This window comes from Gigantopelta aegis, chromosome 3 (assembly GCF_016097555.1).
Source record: "Gigantopelta aegis isolate Gae_Host chromosome 3, Gae_host_genome, whole genome shotgun sequence".
Lineage (NCBI taxonomy): Eukaryota > Metazoa > Mollusca > Gastropoda > Neomphalida > Peltospiridae > Gigantopelta > Gigantopelta aegis.
The window spans coordinates 37782945-37808666 of record NC_054701.1 but is presented as its reverse complement, the minus strand read 5'-3'; the positions used below and the strand labels follow the sequence as shown (position 1 = coordinate 37808666).

At 37.7% G+C, this 25722-nt stretch overlaps 1 protein-coding gene across 6 annotated transcripts in view; it reads right to left on the bottom strand.

The window, feature by feature from the left end:
* The window catches only part of LOC121367993 (battenin-like), a 38981-nt gene that overhangs the window by 1489 nt on the left and 11770 nt on the right, over positions 1-25722 (bottom strand). For 4 of the 6 annotated variants that reach the window (XM_041492483.1, XM_041492484.1, XM_041492479.1 and 1 more), the window contains 13 exons: positions 16927-16975; positions 16229-16331; positions 15039-15107; positions 14718-14756; positions 13543-13622; positions 12398-12483; positions 11949-12021; positions 11171-11311; positions 9541-9623; positions 6222-6256; positions 3602-3670; positions 2993-3048; positions 428-521 (listed from right to left, as the gene is read on the bottom strand). In XM_041492483.1, coding sequence (XP_041348417.1) covers positions 428-521; positions 2993-3048; positions 3602-3670; positions 6222-6256; positions 9541-9623; positions 11171-11311; positions 11949-12021; positions 12398-12483; positions 13543-13622; positions 14718-14756; positions 15039-15107; positions 16229-16331; positions 16927-16964 — 966 coding nt within the window. In that variant the 5' untranslated portion in view covers positions 16965-16975. Of the gene's footprint in view, positions 1-427; positions 522-2992; positions 3049-3601; positions 3671-4444; positions 4480-6221; positions 6257-9540; positions 9624-11170; positions 11312-11948; positions 12022-12397; positions 12484-13542; positions 13623-14717; positions 14757-15038; positions 15108-16228; positions 16332-16926; positions 16976-17203; positions 17367-25722 lie in introns of those variants that run through there. The other 2 variants (XM_041492481.1, XM_041492480.1) reach the window with 2 other exon arrangements.

Sequence of the window (25722 nt, the reverse complement as noted above, 5' to 3'; positions counted from 1 at the left end):
AAAAGAAAAATGTTTATTTGAAATAACAAAAAAACGAGTCTATTTTTCTATGCAAATACATGTACTTTAAAAAAAAAAACCTAGTTGAGATATAGTAACAAAAGAACAGTGAGATAGTTTAGTAGGTAAGAACAAAAATCGTTATAATTAATTCTTCACAATGGATTACTATTGATGTTTTATTTATAAATTATATGAACCAATGTTTTTACAAGATTATTTTATCATTACAAATTGAACTTATTGACAAAAAACCCATCCCAACAAAAAAACAAGACGACACACACACACACACACACACACACACAAATTAACGACACTTTGTTAAGTAATTAATCTATCAAATAATACACACGCAAACTGTTACTATATAGTTTATTTGCGATGGAGTATTGTTTTATGCCGTCTGTCGTTCTGTTGTGATTACCTGAAGAATCGGAAGGATCCATAATTTCTTGATCTGAAAGCAGTTGACCGATGACCTCGAGATGAACACGCCCAGTTGGTAAATTACTTGATACCTTCAAAAACATGTTTCAAAATGTAACAATCTGGTGTGGATTTAAGCGAGGGCCCAAGAGGCCCGACAACTTATATCTGGTCAAGTAACTGATTTTACCTTTACTTTGATTAAGGTGGGAAAAACCCTAAAAAAACCTTGTTTATCATAGCCACTGAACTACACTACATTGACATTACACCCATCCCACCCATCTCGATTAACAGATCTTAGATCTGTGTCTGACCATAGATATTGGATCAGAGTTATTCCGAAAAAACCCCCACCCCCACACGATATGGTAGGGGAGGGGTGGGAAGGAGGGAATCTGGTACCCAGAATTCATAACACATTGAAAACAGATAAACGAATTTATGAAAGAACATGATTAAAAAGAAATATGTTTGTGATGTTAACAAAAGCATGTTTATTTAACCTCGTGAGAAAGACTAAAGTTGATATTTTCACTCGTGGTTTAAAGCCATACACTAACTTCATGACATGAGACGTAAAGATCAAATGTTTGTACTTGTATATAATGTGATCATATAGATAACAATACACAAACACCTAGTTACGGTACTGTAACAAAAAATGTCCAACTTCACTTTCATTATATTTTATGTATCGCGCTAAGATATCGCATCTCACACACACACACACACACACACACACACAAACACACAGAGATATATATATATATATATAGTCGAACCTGGTCTAACGGTCACCTGTACATAACGGTCACCTGCCTATAACGGCCACTATAAATCCCCCCAATGCATTTCCTTCTTTATTTGACCTGTACATAACGGTCACCTGCCCTTAACGGCCAGTGGTCACTATTTTCCACCTAAAATCACATGTTGAACTTGCTATAACGGTCACAAGATGATCGTCGTAAAGACGTTTTTTGCTTTATGTTTTGACGCTGGTTATGTCTTTACTTTTTCAATCATCTTAAAAATTATAAATTAAATGTGTTTATATGGCCATGTCATGTAAAAGCTTTGGGTTTATTTTCTGTCAAAGTAAAGTTCCATTGTAATTTTCTGATCGTAATTGAAAAACAAACGGACACTCAGTAACTTCCGTTACTGGTGGGGTAATTCGATTGGTTCTCAGCATCCTTACTGAATAGTAGACGACTTCCCATTGGCTGTACATAATGTAATCTGTATGTATGGTCACTCTATTGAGTCTCGAGAAACTAAACAAATGAGGTATTATGTTAGGTGTTTCATTGTGTCTAGCCAGTCATGATTGTTAAATAAACATGAATTGTTGAAGGCGGCGGTCATTGCAGATGTCCCGTGTTCGGATTATTTAAGCGACTCCTGATCTTATTCAGCTGTAATCAACGGTCATACTCCACTGAAGGATTAGCGGTGACATAAAACAAACAAATAAGTCAAATATGCCACATGGGTAATAACCTTCAATTACACAAAATATCTTCTGGTAGTCAATGTTAGCGTTTGTGAAATATATCAACGAATACGTTTGCATGCAAAATGCCACCGAAAAATCGTACTTTAACGTTAGAACAGAGAATCGACGTTATTAACAAATCTGAGAAAGGCACTTTAAGTGCGCGAAAGATCGCCGATCATTTTGGTGTAGGACGTTTTCAGATTAAGTCTATTTTAAAAAGGAAAGCTGATGTTCTGGCCGATTTTGACAATAATGTTTCAGCCGAAAGAAAAAGGCAGAAGAAAGCAACAGGCAATGATGACATAAACAAGCTAGTGTGGGAATGGTTTAAAAATGCGACATCTTTTTTTATGACAGTTGTGATATTCTTTAATATATGGGTTCTAATTTTGAACTTGTATATAAGGGTCACCTCTCTATAACGGCCACTTTTGTTAGGTCCCTTGGGTGGCCGTTATATACAGGTTTGACTATATATATATATATATATATATATATATATATATATATATATATATATATATATATATATACATGTACTGTATAATTAAAACAATCGTACGGGCACTCTTAATGGTTTTCCAGCACAGCGGAATCAAGTAGACATGGGGGGCTGACTGAAATCGAGGGCGCAAAGCAAAATTTCTAGGGGGTACGGGGATATGCTCCCCCCGTAACATTTTGAAAACTAGATGTCCTGAAATACAATTTTTTGCATTCCCACAGCCTCCCTAGCCCCCGCTCCCTTCTCCGCCGTGCCTGTTTTCTGTAATCCTATACAATGGAAAAATCTCCATAATTTACTTTTTTATTATAATTATATATAATTTCTATTTTATTTCTTCTTTTTAAAGGACCCAGCTGACCGACCAACCGATCGCCCAACTTCTACCAAAACGGTAGACTGGGTTTACATACTACAATATTGTTTTTATAGTAAAGTTGAAAACGTATGCATAATTATTCAGTAATCCTGGTTTAAGAGGCCTATTCACCGACATCGTCATAAATAGAAATGTCTATATGTAACATTGTTGTCCAAGGCATTATACCACATACCATCTGTACTGTTCAGATTTGACGATCCAGATTTTATAGAAGTACAGTAGTTCATGCTGGAAAAAACAAAACAAACATGTGTAAGTGATTAACACAAACACACAAACACACACACGTACACACACGCGCACACACGCACACACACACACATGCATTAACAAAACGTTTTGTGTAACGACACCACTAGAACACATTGATTATAATTCAGCATCGGCTATTGGAGTATTGGATGGCAAACATTTGGTAATTCTGACTCGTAGTCAACAGAGGAAACCCGCTACATTTTCCTAATGCAGCAAGGGATCTTTTATATGCACTTTCCCACAGACAGGAAAGCACATACCACGGCCTTTGACCAGTTGTAGTGCACTAGTTGGAACGAGAAAAAACTATCACGGCTAATGTCCGATGAATGTGATTACAAGACGAAGGTACCAGTCGAAATAAAATGTTCGCATGATTAATTAATGTACTCTAGTGGTGTCGTTAAATAAAACAAATTTTAACTTTAGCTGCGATCGCTGGCCTTCCTGAACATGCCTATGACATAGATCTAGATGAATTATCAAGTATTCACTGATATTGTCGACATGTTTTAAAATAACTCACCAAGCCCTGATTGATGAAATATTCGCAGAAGTACACAGTGGTTAAAGGAATCATGTACTTCAGAAGTGGCTGAAACAAAATTAAATTGCATTGTTAGCAAAATTATTAATTTGTTAAAAACAAAACAAAAAGAACAATATCTATATACAGGTATGGCGGAAGCAAGTAGACATTGGGGGGGGGGGGGGGGGGCAGCTGACTGAGATCGAGCTCAAAGCAATGTTTCTAGGGGTCCTAAAATGCAATTTCCTGCATTCCACAAGTAAAATTCAACTCTGCCTTAAGATTTACTGGGGGGTGGCTAGAACTCCCCTCCCCCCCCCCAGCCTCTCTCCTGCTCCGCCGTGCCTGATATATTTGAAAGTCAAATTGACAAACTATATTTATATCAGCAAGTTTAATAAAGGTTGTGTTTGTTTGGTTTTTTTTGTAATACGCTTTATTAGTTACACTGTAAAAAAAATCCCAGACTACTAACCCCCAAAAATCAAACAATAATTTGCACTTGCCCATCAACACTACCCACTCAACAAGTGGTGAATAGAAAACTAAAAGACGGTCACTGATGTAAACCTTTTTTTTTAAAGTGGATCTTACGTCTCTCTCTCTCTCTCTCTCTCTCTCTCTCTCTCTCTCTCTCTCTCTCTCTCTCTCTCTCTCTCTCTCTCTCTCCCCCTCTCTCTCCCCCTCTCTCCCTCTCTCTCGCTCACTCTGTGTGTATGTGTGTGTATGTATGTTTTGTGTTTGTGTGTGTGTGGGGGGGGGGGGGGATGGTATGGCCTGCTATGTTTTGTACCTGTTATTACAACACATACTATTAATGTAGCATGACAAAACACATACCTTAACCAATCCCAATTTTGCTAACAGCGTCAACTCTGGAAGCAAAAGAACGCTACAAAATGTAACTTGTACCGAAGACTTAACGTTAATTATATGCATGCATCATATAGGCTACTTATATACATGTTTCGAATTTCACCACGGCACCGACGTTGCCCTCCTCACTTGCCGTTATGCCTCTAAAATCTTACGGTGTCGACAGCAAGAAAAATGCCGCGCTGCTTACCTGGTATGTCACTGTGCCCTTCGGATTTTTTGTTTTTTTTAAACCCAGCATTTTATTAATTAGGAATGACACAAAATGAAACATGAGAAACTACATCTAGCGAAATCGGACATGAAGTGACAGATCAGTTATACCAGGATGTAAAACAAAATGTGCTAAAAAAAGAAAAAAAGTTTGTTTTGTTTAACGATACTACTAGAGCACATTGATTTATTAATCATCGGCTAATGGATGTCAAACTTATGGTCATTTTGACACAGTCATAGAGGAAACCCGCTACATTTTTCCATTAGTGGCAAGGGATATTTTATATGCACCATCCCACAGACAGGATAACACATACCACGGACTTTGATATACCAGTCGTGGTGCACTGGCTGTGAGGAGAAATAGCCCAATGGGCCCATCGACGGGGATCGATCTCAGACCGACCGCGCATCAAGCCCCCAAAACGTGCTAAAATGCCGATAAAAATAACATTATTCACAGCGGTTTAAGTTGACGACATAATTTTATAAATATATTCTTTGTGACATACACATAGTGATTTTAAATATCATATTAACCAATATATTTTTTCGACTTGGCAAGGTGATTGAAACGTTGCAGTCACGAACAAGCTTCATTCTGTCAAGCCAGTCCGAGAAAGTGGCAATCCTCCTACAGGCGGTGCAGAAGGATGAAATAGTCTTATGCCGTGCCCGCATATTTGACGTATTCATTTAATTTTACCCTCTAGTGCCCAAATACTCTAAATAAATAAATATCATATTCATTCAACTTACAGGTGGTAGTGTACATTGAACACTTCCATGATGATTTTTTAATTTTCATAAATTTGTATATACTTTTAATAATGTAGCATATCTGCTACATTGGGCATTTAAGGAAAATGTAGCATATATGCTACATGTTATTAATCTCTGTATTATATACAATAGTTAATATTATTTTTTACTAATTCGAAATTAATTTAGTTATAAATTCTAAAAAAAAAGAAACATAACACTAAAATAATAACACTGGCTTTGATATACTGGTAGTAGACCACTAATTGGAACAGAATATAACCCGATTACCTAATCAGTGGCAGACGAGTTCTCTAATCAATGAGCTTCAAACCCGCGCTTCCGAACTGATTCACGATGAGCCTTGTACTCTCGAGTTGCCCCCCCCCCCCACCTGGGGGGACTCTTATGCAGTTATGGAAAACTTTTGGAGTATTGCGTCTCGTACACTGGGTCACGGGCTTCCGTGACTTTGGTGTATACGGTGACGCGATCGTACCGACGAAGAAGAGGAGATGGAGGAAGAGGAAAAGCGCGCCAGGAACGGCACGGGGGTGGGGGGGGGGGGCAAAGCTGGCGGCTTAACCGCCAGCGGCGGTCCCTTCTGCGACGCCGCCCCCAGCCCAGCCTGAGTTGATGAGACCAGCCCTGCGGAAACCGTCGACCACCGAGAGGGACCGACTCAACACCGCGGTATGGCCTGCTATGTTTTGTACCTGTTATTACAACACATACTATTAATGTAGCATGACAAAACACATACCTTAACCAATCCCAATTTTGCTAACAGCGTCAACTCTGGAAGCAAAAGAACGCTACAAAATGTAACTTGTACCGAAGACTTAACGTTAATTATATGCATGCATCATATAGGCTACTTATATACATGTTTCGAATTTCACCACGGCACCGACGTTGCCCTCCTCACTTGCCGTTATGCCTCTAAAATCTTACGGTGTCGACAGCAAGAAAAATGCCGCGCTGCTTACCTGGTATGTCACTGTGCCCTTCGGATTTTTTGTTTTTTTTAAACCCAGCATTTTATTAATTAGGAATGACACAAAATGAAACATGAGAAACTACATCTAGCGAAATCGGACATGAAGTGACAGATCAGTTATACCAGGATGTAAAACAAAATGTGCTAAAAAAAAAGAAAAAAAGTTTGTTTTGTTTAACGATACTACTAGAGCACATTGATTTATTAATCATCGGCTAATGGATGTCAAACTTATGGTCATTTTGACACAGTCATAGAGGAAACCCGCTACATTTTTCCATTAGTGGCAAGGGATATTTTATATGCACCATCCCACAGACAGGATAACACATACCACGGACTTTGATATACCAGTCGTGGTGCACTGGCTGTGAGGAGAAATAGCCCAATGGGCCCATCGACGGGGATCGATCTCAGACCGACCGCGCATCAAGCCCCCAAAACGTGCTAAAATGCCGATAAAAATAACATTATTCACAGCGGTTTAAGTTGACGACATAATTTTATAAATATATTCTTTGTGACATACACATAGTGATTTTAAATATCATATTAACCAATATATTTTTTCGACTTGGCAAGGTGATTGAAACGTTGCAGTCACGAACAAGCTTCATTCTGTCAAGCCAGTCCGAGAAAGTGGCAATCCTCCTACAGGCGGTGCAGAAGGATGAAATAGTCTTATGCCGTGCCCGCATATTTGACGTATTCATTTAATTTTACCCTCTAGTGCCCAAATACTCTAAATAAATAAATATCATATTCATTCAACTTACAGGTGGTAGTGTACATTGAACACTTCCATGATGATTTTTTAATTTTCATAAATTTGTATATACTTTTAATAATGTAGCATATCTGCTACATTGGGCATTTAAGGAAAATGTAGCATATATGCTACATGTTATTAATCTCTGTATTATATACAATAGTTAATATTATTTTTTACTAATTCGAAATTAATTTAGTTATAAATTCTAAAAAAAAAGAAACATAACACTAAAATAATAACACTGGCTTTGATATACTGGTAGTAGACCACTAATTGGAACAGAATATAACCCGATTACCTAATCAGTGGCAGACGAGTTCTCTAATCAATGAGCTTCAAACCCGCGCTTCCGAACTGATTCACGATGAGCCTTGTACTCTCGAGTTGCCCCCCCCCCCCCCCCCCCCCACCTGGGGGGACTCTTATGCAGTTATGGAAAACTTTTGGAGTATTGCGTCTCGTACACTGGGTCACGGGCTTCCGTGACTTTGGTGTATACGGTGACGCGATCGTACCGACGAAGAAGAGGAGATGGAGGAAGAGGAAAAGCGCGCCAGGAACGGCACGGGGGTGGGGGGGGGGGGGGGCAAAGCTGGCGGCTTAACCGCCAGCGGCGGTCCCTTCTGCGACGCCGCCCCCAGCCCAGCCTGAGTTGATGAGACCAGCCCTGCGGAAACCGTCGACCACCGAGAGGGACCGACTCAACACCGCGGTGTGTGAGACACCCCACGACGACCCTCCACCGCCGACCGTCACGTGGCCCAGGCAGAACTGGCCGGTATCGCCGGTACAGCGCACAGATGATCCGAGCGGTCTGCGGCCCCGACTACGGTACGGTAGTCAGTACCCTGTTACGACGCCAACATCTGCTGCCGAACCTCCGGGACACTCCAGCCTCGCCGACGTAACAACCTAACGGCCTTAACGAGGCCACTCACGTGGACGTATAGATCGGACTTTAAAAACTTTTAGACCTTCGTTCAAAAATTCATGTCGAAATTACTTCTTTTTTTTCTTCTTTTTTTAATATTATTAAATAGTCCGATCCTCTCTTCTTTCTCTTATTTATTTTTGGACTGTCCTTCCAAAATGCTCCAAATTATATAAATATTCGACCGAGCAGTCAATTCTTTTTATTTTTGGTTTGTAACTTTTTTCTTTCTAATTTTAATCCTACTAATTTCTTTTACTAACTGCTATTTTCAAAATTCTGTCAATTTTCACCCCCCCCCCCCCCCCTCCCATCCCAAATCAGGCGTGTTATCTATCTAATTTCATTTTGACTGCCCAATCTAATCTAGCGACCAAATTTAATGAGTAGAATTTTCTTTATTAATTAGAGATGCGCATCAAAATTTTAAAGGCCCACTATTTAATTTTTGGATGTAAATTTCAAAATTGTCCCCTTAATTTTGTTCTGTTCCGGAGCAAATCAGCGGCTATCCAGAGACAGGCCCCGGGACGGACATGCTCGAAACTCTAGTGGTATATGAGCATGTTCAAATTATTCGCACTCGCACTCAAACCCGCGCCATTCCATGAACTGCACCGGACGCAGGCGGGATCTAGATTAGTCGGTAGAGGTGTTGAGATTGTGGGATCGAACCTCTTTTGTGGCATAAACATACAAGATGGGGGGGGGGGGGGGTAGGAGGAGGGTCAGTGTTGAAGCAAATCTTCGAATTCGGGCAAAAATGATGGAGACATATAAACAAAGTGAGCTGGCCTGAAACCTTTTCATCATGTGTAAAAATCCTTAGTGATTCGTTTGGATCCCTATATAACTGTTTGGTTGTAACGATCATATGAATATATATATATATATTGTTATCCAAATTCGAGCTTTTTTTATATTAATTTCGGCAAAACGTCAGCTTGCGCTATGCTCCCTCCCTCCAAACGCCCCACATCCCCACCCCACCCCCCCAAAAAAAAAACTAGCCAAAAAATGGAGCCCGTACGCCGATGTTTGATGGACCCATTTTCTGATTCTTTTAACTACTGAGAAAATGTTCCGATTTTTACGGGATGTGAACCCTACCCCCCCCCCCCCCCCCCCCACACACACACACACACTCCCCTGTTGGATCCGCCTCTGTACATGTCAATGCAGATCCAGTAGATTGGCAACCTTCAGTCTAGTGAAATCTTGGCACTCAGACGCCAACTAGAACCCATCTCAAAGCTGGAATTTTAGTCCATACCCAGAGCTCAAAGTTAAACCTATACCCAAACTTTGAAGCAATATCATGGCAGATGACATTGGGGGAATATTTCGTAACAAATGATGTTATTTAAAACTTCAATTACCTTTTTTAATAAGCATTGACTCATCACTTTTAGCAGGTAATAAGTCAGCTGTCTTTTCATAGCTTGTAAGTAATAGAAAATAGCTGAAAAGAAATAAATTTCAAATTAAAGCATATTTATCATCAAAAGGCCCCCTAGTCGTAAGATGGTTTGTTTGTTGATTTTTTATAGAGAGTATTTAAATAATCAAAACGTAGCAAACTCTGCATTATGTACACAGCTTTAGATGTATATAGGAATAAAGTTAAAGTTTATTTTGTTTAACGACACCACTAGAGCACACTGATATATTAATCGTCAGCTATTGGATGTTAAACATTTGGTAATTTTTACATATAACCCGCTATATTTTTCTATTAGTAGCAAGGGATCTTTTATATGCACCATCCCACAGACAGGATAGCACATACCACGGCCTTTAATATACAAGTCATGGTGCACTGGCTGGAACGAGAAATAACCCAATGGGCCCACTGACGGGGATCGATCCCAAACCGATCGCGCATTAAGCGAGCGCTTTACCACTGGGCTACGTCCCGCCCTCTATTTAAGAATTTAAGTTTATATTATTAGTAATATATAGCTATATGTACTAGTATTTGTACGAGTATGTTTATGTTTATGAGATTATGTATTGGTAAGTGTGTAAGTATCTGTACCAGGAGTCCATCGAGATAAACCTTTGACTGTGCCCTACACTCGAGATTTATCTTGATGAACTAGTTACGTGTGGGTATTCAAAATGTCCGTAGCCCGACCTACTTTCATTTCAGCCATAACACATTTGTTTCCATCATGTTTCAGTCTAATTAACATGTATCTCTATGCATTTAGTCCAGCGCTTCTCCAACTTCACTATTCCTGTGTGACAGAATGTTTTACCTTGGAACCCCCAAAATGTTCAACCATGGTAATGACGTCATTATTTGGCTTTCACTTTAGGAAATACATGAAAGTCTGAGACAGAGTCAAGGGAATATGGATGATGGGGAAGTAACATGAAGCCTGAATTAGATGCTGCAGAAAAAACCCTAAGATGTTTAACTGTGTAAGTTGGGGCATTGTCATTTAAGAACACATGCACTTCTCTGCAATCTTGTGCCAGATTTACTTGTAATATCATGCCGCAACCTTGCATATTGCATAGTAAGCCCCGAGTATTGTGATACCTTTCTATAAGTAATTAACGATTTGACTATTACTGAAATTTTTGCATTTCTTACCTCTTTTGACGAACACTTAACCATGAGTTTTGTTTTACAACTTTTTGATTTTGCATTTTAATTATTTGATGCCTTTTTTGGACGTCTGAACAGTAGGTTATCTTCAACAGTAAATTCTGCAAACCACTGGGGTTTTTTCAAAACAGCATACAAATTTCATAGAAGTCTTTGAGTTTTTTTAATGCCCCTCTATGTCAATGTGTATGAATGTGTATATTTATGTACGTACTATAATTAAGTTTACCGACCTTGAAAGAGATCACGAAGTAAAATTAAGTGAAAATAATATTGACAAATAAAACAGGAGAGGAACTTTTCTATATGTATTTGAGAAGTGTATATTTTTGTATTTATGCCTGTATGTTTGTGTATTCTGTATAAGCAAACATATGTGTATATGTGCACACCTGAGACCCATGATAACAGGTATTACAGTGAAAATGTACAGAGTTACTCGAGGTGACACAAGGGCAGTAATCGCGGCATAGGCCAATGCCCCAAATATACCAGCGCCACCTGTCCCAGAAGACCACGTGGACACCACATCTCTGAAAAGTAATATAATAAAAAAATATATAATATGAGAGAGAGAGAGAGAGAGAGAGAGAGAGAGAGAGAGAGAGAGAGAGAGAGAGAGAGAGAGAGAGACGCTATTAACTGAAATGAAAATATAGTTCGGGGCAATAAAATATGATTGTTACTAGCAAAATATTTACGAATGGTGTAGCCATTGGATTTTCTTTTGTTCACATACATTAATTTGGCACTCAATGGAAGATTATTGTTTGTTTGTGCTTTGGTGTTGTAAAACATTCAAAAATCCATTGAATTATTTTATTTAATCGGGAGATAACAAAAAAAAATCGTTCATCAAAGAAACGTTTAAATGCAATTTCTTGCCCTTTAACTTTTTAATTTTTGACCAACACATAACATGTCATGGACCCATCATGTTATGCCTATCAGGAAGTACCGCATTTTAAATCTTTTCTTTGCATTTTCATTATTTGATGACCTACTCTGTTTAACTGTCCAGAGATAGCAAATTATCCACATATATGGTCTTTAATACATCACTGTTCTTGCTGCCTTTGTATTTACTCTGCTTAACTGGAGATAGCAAAGTATCCACATACATGTATATAGATTTTAATGCATCACTTTGCTTGCTGTCCGTGTATTTACCTGTGGTAGAAAGTTGAAAGACTGAGAAATGTTATCTCACCAACTCCAGCACTGATACTTGCACAGACAACGCCTAAGGAAAAAAGAACAACAATAATTAATAATCATTGTAAGCTTAAGGTTTGTTTTCCTATCAGGACTGTTTTTCGTGAGAGAATGTTGTTAGTTTTGCTTTTCACGTGCTTGTCTTGTGTACATCTGTATAGTTCACTTATTAAATATTGTTTTCAGGCTCGTAGGAAAGGTATTGGACTGTCTTAGTGAGTGTGTCGGCACAAATACATTTCTACAGGCACGGTTGTACCACTATGTTTAGCCACACGTGGGATAATATTATGTTAATGAAACCTATGTTGATCAATCTTTTCACAAAGTGTATACTTCACTTACCAAGCATACTTACCCAAACATGTCTGAATAACTTTAGCTCAAGTGGGTGCTTCACTTACCAAATATATTGGCCCAAATGACTTCAGACAAACCGACGATAAGAAAACTCGCAAGGGCAAACAACACTGTTAGCACCACCCTGATCCTGGCACCAAACAAAACATACAACAAAACGTTAAAATGTTTGTTTCTCTTAAAATGCTTTTGTCTCTTGAAATACTGTAGTGTACTTTTGCTTAAAACTTAATTTCTTGTTTGACTTGTTAATTCATTAACTACAATTAACGTAAAATATTATTATATTATGTGTGCAAATTCGTCTCGACGCATTCCCTAAAATAACTCAAAACCTTTCAAACCTTATCTGGAAATGAATCAATTGAAGGTTTGTGAATGACCAAATATGTATAGAATACATATCGTAAGCTTCATCCAGACGCAGAATACCATGTTTTATTCTACAATCACCATATGCATTCGCAAAATATGATGACAAGATAAATTTCTATATGTTCGGCCACTTACCAACAATACAGCTTTTTGAGACGGAACTACTTTTACACTAGTTATGACCAGCAAATGAATGTTGTATTGTTCAATGTTACTAATTCTTTTATTTCTAGTTGATGGTTTTGATTGTTAAATTAACTATTTTGCCTTTGGTGCATAGATATTTTAAGTGCGAAGGCATTCAACATGCATGGACATACTACTCGGGAAAACAGTAATTAATTTTCGGTGTTATATGGATTGAACAATAAATAAAATAACCGGTTATCGGCCGGGTTTATTCTGCTCATATCCATATGTTTAGTAGGGTTGTCATAAACAACCAATACTATTATATAATGGTCAATATTCAGACCGTGAGGCACTTGGTTGGTTTGAGATATGCTTCCATGGAATATTGTTTAATTGTATATGTAGGCATGAGTGGCCCTATATTTGTGAGTTATATGTATACTAGTAGTACTAAAATGACTCGTAGAACAGAGGAAATACAGGATTAAACAATGGTCAAAATAAGCACCTATATACAAACATAAGCTGTTTTAATCTAATGTGAGTTAACATTTATTATAGAAAATATTATTATTATCATCATCATCATCATCATCATCATCATTATTATTATCATCATCATCATTATTATTATTATGATAAATGCACATAAATACCGTAAATGCATAAATGAAACACTTACCAATATTTAATTTTTTGCATGTACCAGGGTGCTGTCAACTTAATTAACAATGTTGGAAGAATATCTGCAAGTAATATTGCCTGAAAATGCAAAATACAAATAACCTGCACAGTTCTCCATTTCAAATAAGTCCTATTAGTGTATTAGATATACGGGTTCGAGATGTACGTAATAAATGCAAAATACAAATAACCTGCACAGTTCTCCATTTCAAATAAGTCCTATTAGTGTATTAGATGCATGGGTTCGAGATGTACGTAATAAATGCAAAATACAAATAACCTGCACAGTTCTCCATTTCAAATAAGTCCTATTAGTGTATTAGATGCATGGGTTCGAGATGTACGTAATAAATGCAAAATACAAATAACCTGCACAGTTCTCCATTTCAAATAAGTCCTATTAGTGTATTAGACATACGGGTTCGAGATGTACGTAATAAATGCAAAATACAAATAACCTGCACAGTTCTCCATTTCAAATAAGTCCTATTAGTGTATTAGATGCATGGGTTCGAGATGTACGTAATAAATGCAAAATACAAAAAACCTGCACAGTTCTCCATTTCAAATAAGTCCTATTAGTGTATTAGATGCATGGGTTCGAGATGTACGTAATAAATGCAAAATACAAATAACCTGCACAGTTCTCCATTTCAAATAAGTCCTATTAGTGTATTAGACATACGGGTTCGAGATGTACGTAATAAATGCAAAATACAAATAACCTGCACAGTTCTCCATTTCAAATAAGTCCTATTAGTGTATTAGATGCATGGGTTCGAGATGTACGTAATAAATGCAAAAACAAAACCTAAAAATATATATTATTTAAACACACACACACACACACGCACACACACACATGCACACACACACACGTACACACACACACACACGCGCACACACACACACGCACACACACACACACACACACACACACACACACACACACACACACACACACACACACACACACACACACACACACACACCACAGACATACACACTGAACATTACTTCAAATTCGTTTGTCAACTATCCAGTAATCAAAGTTGTTTATTAATGTTAAGTGAAATCTTTATATATAGATTCGTATTTTACATTAGTTTTACAGGGCCCAAACGATTTAAAGATATGCATATGAATTACTATATAATTTACTAAAATACTTACTCCTGTTCCGATCTTGTTACATTCCAGGTACACGGTAGTCTTTCGTGATATAAAAATTAAAATTAAACATTGTTATTAACTGAATTCACCAACCAGTCAGCATGATAAATATTTGATATTCCAAACAGTTTTCGTGGATCATTTCAGAGTATAGGCTTTATTCGGATTATGAAATCTTCTGTTAATTAATTAAACAATATTTCGTTAATAAATTAATTAATTTGTTTATTATTTGTTTCTTTGTTTGTTTGTTCGTTTATATTACTGGGATTATTTTCATTTTGTTAGAAAACTGTAAAATAGTATTATAAAACTACATACCTTATTGTTTGGAGATATTTCTGAAGTCATCAAGGTCAGAGGTGCACTAGTGGAAATTGGCGCCACTGTCTGGAACACAGGTAACAATAACAACAACAACAACAACAACAACAATAACAATAATAATAATAATAAATGTTTTATGATCGTAAAATCTGGCCATAATTAACTGAATATATCTTAAAATAGTTGTGCCATTAAATGTTTTTAATTAAACATTTCAGGTCATTCATTGAACCTTGACATATATTCTTAATATATTCTCATTCGTCTTATTTGTGTTTTTAACCTATCTAGATTTTCATATTCTTATTCTTGACACTCGTTTTATATGTTATAGAAGTCTTACTCCGTACTCACGACATGTATAACAAAGGTCGTGGTATGTACAGACCTGTGTGTGGGAAGTGTAGCTCTTGCCGTTAATAGAAAGATATAGCAGACTTCCTTTGGGGACTACATGTCAGAATGACCAAATGATTGACATCCAATAACCAATGATTATTAAATCAATGTGCTCTAGTGGTGTCGTTAAACAAAACAAACTTTAACTTTGGAAAACGTATTAAAGTCAATGTATGATACGTATTAAAGTCAATGTATGATACGTATTAAAGTCAATGTATGATACGTATTAAAGTCAATGTATGATACTTATCTGCATACTTAAAGCCGAGTAGCTGATGTTGATAAACTTTGTTTTGTTTAACGACACCACTAGAACACATTGATTTATTAGTCATCGGCTGTTGGATGTGAAACATTTGATAATTCTGACACGTAGTAAGGGATATTTTATATGCACTTTCCCACAGACAGAATAGCACATACCACGGCCTTTGATATAACCATTCCTTTGGTACTGGTTAAATTGGGACGGGGGGGGGGGGGGGGTAGTCCGAGAATGAATGTTCAGGGGGATTCGATCCTGCGATCCAAGCACCCCAGGCAGCGCTCTACCAAATGAATTATATTCCGTCAGCTGTGATGCATGCATGATGCATGATTCACCTCCTATCACTGTGGTACAATCTCACGTACTTCAAAGCAACAAGACACGTTTTAATATGTTTCTCTTGCCCCAACCTCAGATATGGCCGTGGGAATGACAATTGGAGAAAAAAAACTGAGGAGAAATATGAGTTATTGAAATCCCCCCCCCCCCCCCCCCCCAAAGTAAACTCGGTTACCGTTGTGTTGGTGCCATTCGCAGCCTTCTCTTCTTCCGTGAGGATGTCGTAGGCGGCACTGAGCATCACAACGTAGGCGAAGTTGTTGCACAACCCCAGCATCCTGGTGTAATACAAGTTTTAAAGACACTGTCCTCAGTTTGGTGCCATCATAAGACGTTGCCGACAAATAATTCAAGGCTTTCTTAACGACTTTAAATATATGTTCTTGTTTATAACGTCAGTGGCTCTATATCCAACGTGTTTCTGGTCGTTCTAATGTTTCTAGTTGCTTAAACGTTATTTTATTTTCTAATATATATATATATATATATATATATATATATAATGTAATAATAGTCGTTAAAAAAAGCTATACTTGTCGGGAACATAATACAATATATAATAGTAGAAAATATAGATTTTTTTTCGTTATATAAATATAAAGTTTACTTAAAACAAACGAATATCTGCTAACTAGGCGTCAGAAGCACAAACGTGGGGTGATGGTCAAACGAATTAAATATACAGTACCCCTACGCCCATCTCGCAAACACAAATACACACTTTTAACAATTCCAGTGTGTCTATGGTCGTCCTGATGTTTGTACTAAGTTCTCAAACTGCATTTTATGCAAAACAGGAAAGGAAAGTATCTCTGAAACTCGGGTTATGTGACTTTTTAATATCTGTACAAAAATAATTTTTAAATTACAAACCAGAATCCTGTTAAATTTCTTGCTCTTCCCCATGACATTGGAGGTGAAGCTGAAATGCGAAGACATAAATTACTATTTAATTTTCTTTTTACTGCAACCAGAACTTTCCAACATTTTGCGTGCAATGTGTAGTTTATACAACTAACAAAAACAATATCAACAACAAAACAGAAGCATACATCAATAACAGAAAACAACATCATCATCATCAACAATAACAATAACAACAACAGCAGCACATAAATACGTACATAATTGTAAACAACAAAAACGTTACCCGTGATTAAGACCGTATCTCTGTACAATGCAGTCAAATGGGCCTTTGGCAAACTAGTGTTTGATTCCATGAATCTCTATCTAGTACCTCGTCTATAGGACAGCAACTGCAGAAGAAATCCTTTACTGGACAATACATCCTTTTGACTGCCACAAAGAGGACTTCTACTCCCAGACTAGTTTACGAAATGGAAACTAGCACAGGACAGAGCTCATAGGAATAAATACTACTATGATGACGTGAACTCATGGCTCATTGTCAAAACAGTGACAATATCATGCCTACGTTCAGCTAGCGAACATTTCGCTAACGTTCGCGAACTATTTGACTGGTTTCCGACGTGTCCATTTGGTTTAGCGTGAAGCGCATAAACCAGGCTAGCGGACGTTTTTTCTGCTCGGTCTGGCTGAAATTAGTCCGGGTGTTTGCGAAAGGTGAGCATATCTTGCTCCACTGATGGCACCCGTCATAACAATCTGATTAAAATTAGCTCTACTGGTCTACCACATGTAATAATGGAGCTAATTTTAATTAGATTGCCGTCGTAAGTATTACCACCACGGCCTGTCAAGTATCAAAAAAGAAGTTTTATTAATATTTTGGGGTGATTATTAGTAATATGACTTCTATGGGAAATCTGACACTAATACTAGTAAATTTTCTTTTGAACACGTCATTAAAATGTAATCTTTCCTTAGTATCAATAAAAATGTATACTGATGAAAGGAAATGAGGGAGCACATGGTATTGAGACCCATTTAACTAACTAGTTGAGTAGTTTACCTGAATAAAATAGTTAAAGTTTGTTTTGTCTAACGACACCACTAGAGCACATTGGTTTATTAAATCATCGGCTATTTGATGTCAAACATTTGGTCATTCTGACACTTCGTCATCAGAGGAAACCCGCTACATTTTATCTCATTAGCAGCAAGGGTTCATTTATATGTACTTTGCCACACACAGGAAAACACATACCACGGCCTTTGACCAGTTGTGGTGCACTGGTTGGAACGTGAACAGACCCAAACAGTTGAATGGATCCGCCGAGGTGGTTCGATCCTACAACGCAAGCACCTCAGGCGAACGCTCAACCGACTGAGCTAAATCCAGTCCCGGAATAAAGTTGACACGAAAAGTGGGACTGAATACCAGTAACACGGTTAACTATTCAGTTATATAATATTTATGTTCTCTTATTTCTTTCCATCAGTACATATAACATATCCAGCGATATGTATCCCGTGCATGTGTGAAAATCAATACGTGTATTAAAATATGATTCATTTAATGCAGTATTACTATTGTTAATTACCGTGTTGGAGATACTCAGAATGCATGAAAAGACAGGTAAATTGATTTACTAGCGCCATATGTTTGTCTAGCCATGATTGTATTCGGAATTTGTTTTTAAAACATTGCTGATAAGAGTGCAAAAAACCCAACCCCAAAATAAATAAAAACCAACGACTCAAAAGTGTACTGCAATATTGCATATACACTTTTGTATTGCAATTAATCTGTTGTTAACCTCTACTAAATGTGTCTAGTCCTGCTACTGGTAATTAATTATACAACTGTTTTTGTTTTTTGTTTTGTTTTGTTGTTGATGATGTGGGTTTGGGGTTTTTTTTTATTGTTCATTCATTCGTTCGTTTTTTGTTTTGTTTTTACGTATGTCACTTGACATACACAGCTGAACATGTATTTACTATAATAATGTGCACGAGTAACTATACTCAAAGGCAAAAGTTATTGTGACATGGATTGTCTGGAGTAATAAATTTGTGAATGGATTTATGGATGTAAACCAGAGAAAATGTGCATGGAACAGCTCGAAGAAATGCAACCAAGCAGTTGTTGCAACGATTGCATGCCTTGTGCAAGAAACATGAAATATTCGGGAGAAATGCTATCCAGTGTTCATCATAAAAGGCCAGACATTCAGTCGCAAATCATTGCCACTCTGTGCAGCCTTCAGAAGTCCAGAAGTTAGAAAAATATCATTAGTGAACTGTTTGATGCAATTTCGTCATGCCACACCTCAGTGAAAATGACAGATGGCGAGTCATAGGGATGCTTGAATTTGGGACCTCGCAGCGTGACGTCGCACGTCAGTTTAACGTCTACAGAAACACCATATGGCACTTATGGCAACGATATCAACAAAACAACCAGGCCTGGGACCGTCCCCGTAGCGGCCGACCACCCGTGAGAACCCTTCGCCAAAACACATGGATCCAAACCACGCATCTGCGAAACAGGTTCCAGCTAGCAACCCTCGCAGTCCGTACCATCCCTTTCTCCAGCGTTTAGTGACCTCAATGAGACGACGGACCCACGCCTGTATCAATGCTTAAGGTGGACACACTCGTTACTGACTGTGTGAACTTCGCTCTGGACCCCCTCCAGTGATGTGGCTCATTTGCATATGGCAGGTGTGCCCTTTTCGTGGACTATTGCTCGTTTCCATACCTTCGACCATTTCTCTTCCCATGTTATAATTTTTCATATATGGCAGTAAAAACTTATCATCAATTATCTTTGTCTTTTGTGTGTCACAATAACTTTAGTATATGATATCTGATAATTAGTTTGCTTTTGTTACATTTTGTTTATCATTTTACATTTGTTCCCCCATTCTAGTTTGATGCCTAATGCTCATCACACAGACCGACTAAACCGACCGAACACTCGGCACACCCCAGCCCATCAATGCCACTCCACAGCTATGTGTTAAGTTTTTTTAGAACTTGATGAACTTTATTAATTCGCGATTGTTTTGAAATATGGCTTTCATATCAGTACATTCTTAACGCCCGTGAATATGTGACTCCAACGCAAGGTCAGGGACTTCCGTTTGTTTTTCTAATTGCTTTAAACTCGTTCTTCTCAAGGGTGGCTTTCTAGTTTGATGTAAGTGTAAATCTTGAAGTGATAGTTAGATTATTAGTGCAGTTTTTGTCTGTACGTTCGTTGATAGGTTGTAGAAGTAGCCATCACACTGGATTCACGTGGGAAAAAAGAGTTATGTTGGCAAGTCATGCCATCGTAAACATATTTTATGTCTTGCGTGTGAAGAAGTACAGAACGCAGGGCAACCTATGTCTTAGGATTGGTATCTAAGCAAAACCCTATCACTAGAACATTTCATTTGCAAATGACATACACGTCGTACCGGTGGACTCAGTATCCAGTGGTCTATATAACTATTACCAGTAGAGACCGGCCTCGGTAGCGTCGTGGTTAGGACATCGGTGTACAAGCTGGTTGGTACTGGATTCGGATCCCAGTCGAGGCATGGAATTTTTAATCCAGATACTGATTCCAAACCCCGAGTGAGTGCTCCGCAAGGCTCAATGGGTAGGTGTAAACCACTTGCACCGACCAGTGATCCATAACTGGTTCAACAAAGGCCATGGTTTGTGCTAACCTGCCTGTGGGAAGCGCAAATAAAAGATCCCTTGCTGCCTGTCGTAAAAGAGTAGCCTATGTGGCGACAGCGGGTTTCCTCTAAAAACAGTGTCAGAATGACCATATGTTTGACGATGATAAGATAAAAATCAATATGCTCTAGTGGCGTCGTTAAATAAAACAAACAAACCTTTTATAACCAGTAGAGCTGATTTCACACTGCGGTGGACAAGCTAAAGGTTTTAAAATGTTACAGACATTTACATTAAAACGAGCTGATCCATAGAAAATTAAAGTTTGTTTTGTTTAACGACACCGCTAAAGCACGTTGCTTAATTAATCATCGGCTATTGGATGTCAAACATTTGGTAATTCTGACACGTAGTCATCAGAGGAAACCCGCTACATTTGTCCATTAGCAGCAAGGGATCTTTTATATGCACTTTTCCACAGACTGGAAAGCACATACCACATCCCATGACCAGTTGTGGTGCACTGGTTGGAACGAGAAAAATCTCAATAAGTTGAATGGATCCACAGAGGTGGTTCGATCCTACGACGCAAGCACCCCAGGCAAGCACTCAACCGACTGAGCTACCCCCCCCCCCCCCCCCCAATCTAAAGAAGTCTGTATTAAAAACAATATTAAGGCTTTAAATTAAAATTCCATGTCAGTACTGTACAATTGAATTTAATCAACGATTCAGCGACCTGAACGATTTACCAGACAAGCTGTTGGTAATCTACATTTGTCGTTTGTAAAGAAACAAACCGTCAATTTCATGGCTGTTATCTAAATCTATGATGGACTTTGTGTTCCAAGTCACGGATAACATTCACATTTATCTAGATTATGCTGTCTGGTGCTTGATTTAGTTTTACCTACTTTACAACATTGATTCGTGTAATAGTAAACGCAACCAGGTTACACGCGTAATATTGTATCCTGAGTAAAAAAAACAAAAAACAAAAACACGAAAAAAAAACACCCGTATGACTCAGTGAGGAATCTGCGATCATTATATTGAATTTCTCTCTATGGTGAAAGTGAAGGTATGTACCCAGGAAAGCATGCTTATGTTCTAACCAGGTATTCCAGACAGTTTAAGTGTGTGCCTAGGATAGGGAATTTGAACTGGATATAATGGTCTTATTCAACGCCGCCATCAGAGCACATTGGTTAATTTATTAATCATAGTCTGTTGGATGTCAAACATTTAATAATTCTGAAACAGTCTTCAGAGGAAACCCGCTACATTTTCCATTAGCAGCAAAATATCTTTTTCCAGGGACAGAACAACACATACCACGGCTTAGCTGGATATAAGCGCTAAAGTAATAAGAAGCCCAAAATGATATGCATTACGGTCTGTCGCTTCTTGTTGTAATTCACATTGCTGAATCGATGTCCACACAATTTCTGATGAATGACTACTCCCGAAAACTTTACGTTAGTCTTACTGTGTGTGTTGGAGACAAAACTTAAATTGTAGAGTTCGAATTGAAATGGAATTCACGCAAAGGTGGCTCTCTCAGTGGAATTGTCATAATAAAAAAATAGAGAATATCTGGTCAGTAGTTAAATGAGTTGTTCAATAATTATGTAATAGACGAGCAGGGGACGAGGGGTATGAAATGCTTTTTGCTAGCATTCAAAATACATACGGGAACAAGGAAATAGTTCGAGTTTCAGGGAGTTCGAGTTTTCGAAATTAATATACGAGTTTAAATTTGAAACAAGAACAAATTAAATAATGAACGTTGATGTATTTTGCAGATATCAAAACATGGCGGAACGTAACTAACAAATTAATCACTGAATGCCGAATAACACTCAGTACATTTGTTTTTCACAAAATTATTTAAATTATTTTAAATAAGAAAAATCATTATAAAGCACTAATGCAAATCAGGAACTAACATTTATAAAAAAGAAACAACGCTAACAATTATTACCAGTGCCCGTTGAAGTTAACCAGACTGTGTCTATAATTATGTCTTAAGTAGCGAGGCTAAAAAAACACAAGGAATGGTGTAGGGTGAAAACAACATGCATGATTTTGCATTAGTTAACCGTTTTATTAAAAAAAAAAAGTTCTTAGGTCTCATTGGAATAGCTTTGGAAGCAATTACCGGCCTCGGTGGTGTCGTGGGTAAGCCATCGGACATATGGCTGGTAGGTACTGGGTACCGGCTCAAACCCAGAGCGAGTTTTAACGACTCATTGGGTAGGTGTAAGATCACTACACCCTCTTCTCTCTCATTAACCACTAACAACTAACCCCACTGTCCTGGAAAGAGATCCTAGATAGCTGAGATGTGTGGCCAGGACAGCGTGCTTGAACCTTAATTGGATATAAGCACGAAAATAACTTCAAATGAAATGAAAGAAGCAATTAGGTTAAGTATTTCTACAGTCTGCCAAAACTAAATATTGCATTTAAAGAAACCTTAAAAACGTATTTAGCATTTTCGCTAAAGAAAATACCGTTAATAATTGGCGAGCTGTGTTCGATAAATATAAAAAAACCAGTAAATAAATGAAAGAATAAAAGGTTAAAGTTAAAATTTGTTTTGTTTAACGACACCACTGGAGCACACTGATGTATTCATCGTCGAGTACTGGATTTCAAACATTTGATCATTCTGACATTTAGTCTATCTGAGGAAACCCGCTATATTTTCCCATTAGTAGCAAAGGTTCGTCTATAAGCATCAAGAAAGAAAGCAAAAAATATTCCATTGAAATACTATTTCTCAAATTAGTTTTGAAGTGCATGTCGTATATGACGGTTTTGCAAATCATAACTTTAACTATATGAGAGATTCAAAATAAATAACTAAATAATAATAATAATAATAATAATAATAATAATAGAATTTACAAAACTGCAACACTTGAAGTAAATATTTGGCGAATAGGCACCCACCGTCTTCATCAATCTGTTTGTGATTTGTATCGGGGAGTTTGACTTCTACAGACTCGCCGTTCGACTGATTCCAAGATATGCCATGGAAGTCATCTTCTTTAGAAGCACCTGCATCAGCAGCATCAATTCGGTAGCGACTTTTAGGCATAGTGTCCGATTCACGTATGACCCACACACGCGCACTATCAACACGGAATCAAATTAGGCATAGTGTCCGATTCACGTATGACCCACGCACACGCACTATCAACCCGGAATGAAGTTAGCGTTAACTTACTTCGTTGATAGATTACATTCATACTCAAGATACCATACACTGTTTGTTGTCGTCATATACAACTAGACCTTGCTTTAAAAAAAACCCCTGATAATAGGGCAATGGGGCCAGAAGCCGTTTTATTAAAGAGGACTTCGTGTACTCATACAAGAGTATAAAGATGCGCAGGCAGACTATAATAGCAAGATGTAGCTAAATTGTAGACCAGCCTCGGTGGCGTCGTGGTTAGGCCATCGGTCTACAGGCTGGTAGGTACTGGGTTCGGATCCCAGTCGAGGCATTGGGTTTTTTAATCCAGATACTGACTCTAAACCCTGAGTGAGTAAACCACTTGCACCGACCAGTGATCCATAACTGGTTCAACAAAGGCCATGGTTTGTGCTATCCTGCCTGTGGGAAGTGCAAATAAAAGATCCCTTGCTGCTAATCGGAAAGAGTAGCCCATGAAGTAGCGACAGCGGGTTTCCTCTTAAAATTTGTGGTCCTTAACCATATGTCTGACGCCATATAACCATAAATAAAATGTGTTGAGTGCGTCGTTAAATAAAACATTTCTTTCTAAATTGTAGAGATCTTTCTTGAACAGGACTATCAGGCGAAATAACACTCATAGGCTGTGTCCATGACACGCGTACCTGATCATTTCTCTGAAGAAGATATGCCAGAAATGTCCCACACACATTATATTAATTTTTATTTGGTATGTGTTCACAAATTAACATTACACACTTCTAGCTTAGTGAATTGACCACAGGGCAAGGTCACGGTGTAACATTTGGCTAAACATATAATTTAAATTAGAAAACTACCTGCTCTGCACACCAAACTTCGAACAACGCAGACAATTTACTAAAATGAGAATCAGTGTGAACAATCTTCATACTGAACTTGGAAGATTCTGTAAACCTAAAAAAACACTAATTGAACAGAGGACTTGTTAAACTCCTTTTCCGACTTCTCTACTCTAAATAGCAATTTACAATTTATATTTATTATGTCATACAATAATGATGACATTGAAATTCTTAACCATGTATTAACATTTGTTGACGGCTGTATTTCTAAACTTAAAGTTCTTGTTTCAGCTATCAGTGAGGTAGTAATTTAATTTAATTATTTCCAAATACTTTAACCATTTATTTTTATAATATACTTTATTCTTACAAATATTATACAAATTTTGTTTCTCCGTCTGGCATGTATATGTTTTTTATGTGTTTGCTGACACCAGCTTGTTTGGTAATATGCAATAAATTGAATTGAATTGAATTGGTATATTACTTAAAGCCGCACACCCTAGTTCCATCCAGCGAAAATAAATTATAATTTGGTTAATCTACAAACCTGTAACACACTTACATCACGTTTTTATCAAATGGAGTGAAAAAGCAGGTTTTATATCGATAAATACCATCGGAATCCCCATGTCCCAATTGCTTGAAATAATTTTGAAAGTTAGTATTCTGATGTCACCGGTAGATGTCGCTCGAAGCACAACAATGCCTACGTCACGACAAATTTCACAGACTTGGGGTGCGTTTCTTTCACCTCTCCTAGACATATTCCAACTGTTCTTCCTGGTTGTATCCCCTCTCCAGATATCGTAAGACTTAGCAAAATTATTGGTTTTAAGGGTTTGTAACGTTTTGTATTGAGACACTTACTTGTCTGAACTTTATTGTTACTGAAAATGTTCACGAACTGTGAAGAAAAATCTCACAAATGAACAACAACAAATCGGATGTTGATTGCGCGAACCGTGCACGAGAAAACAAACCGAACCAAAATGATAACGGTCACGTGATATACCAACGTCTGTGATATTGAAATGGAAATATCCCCTCTAAAAATAGATTAGACCTTGTCTGCTCAACGGTTTTTTCTCAGACGTGCGTGCG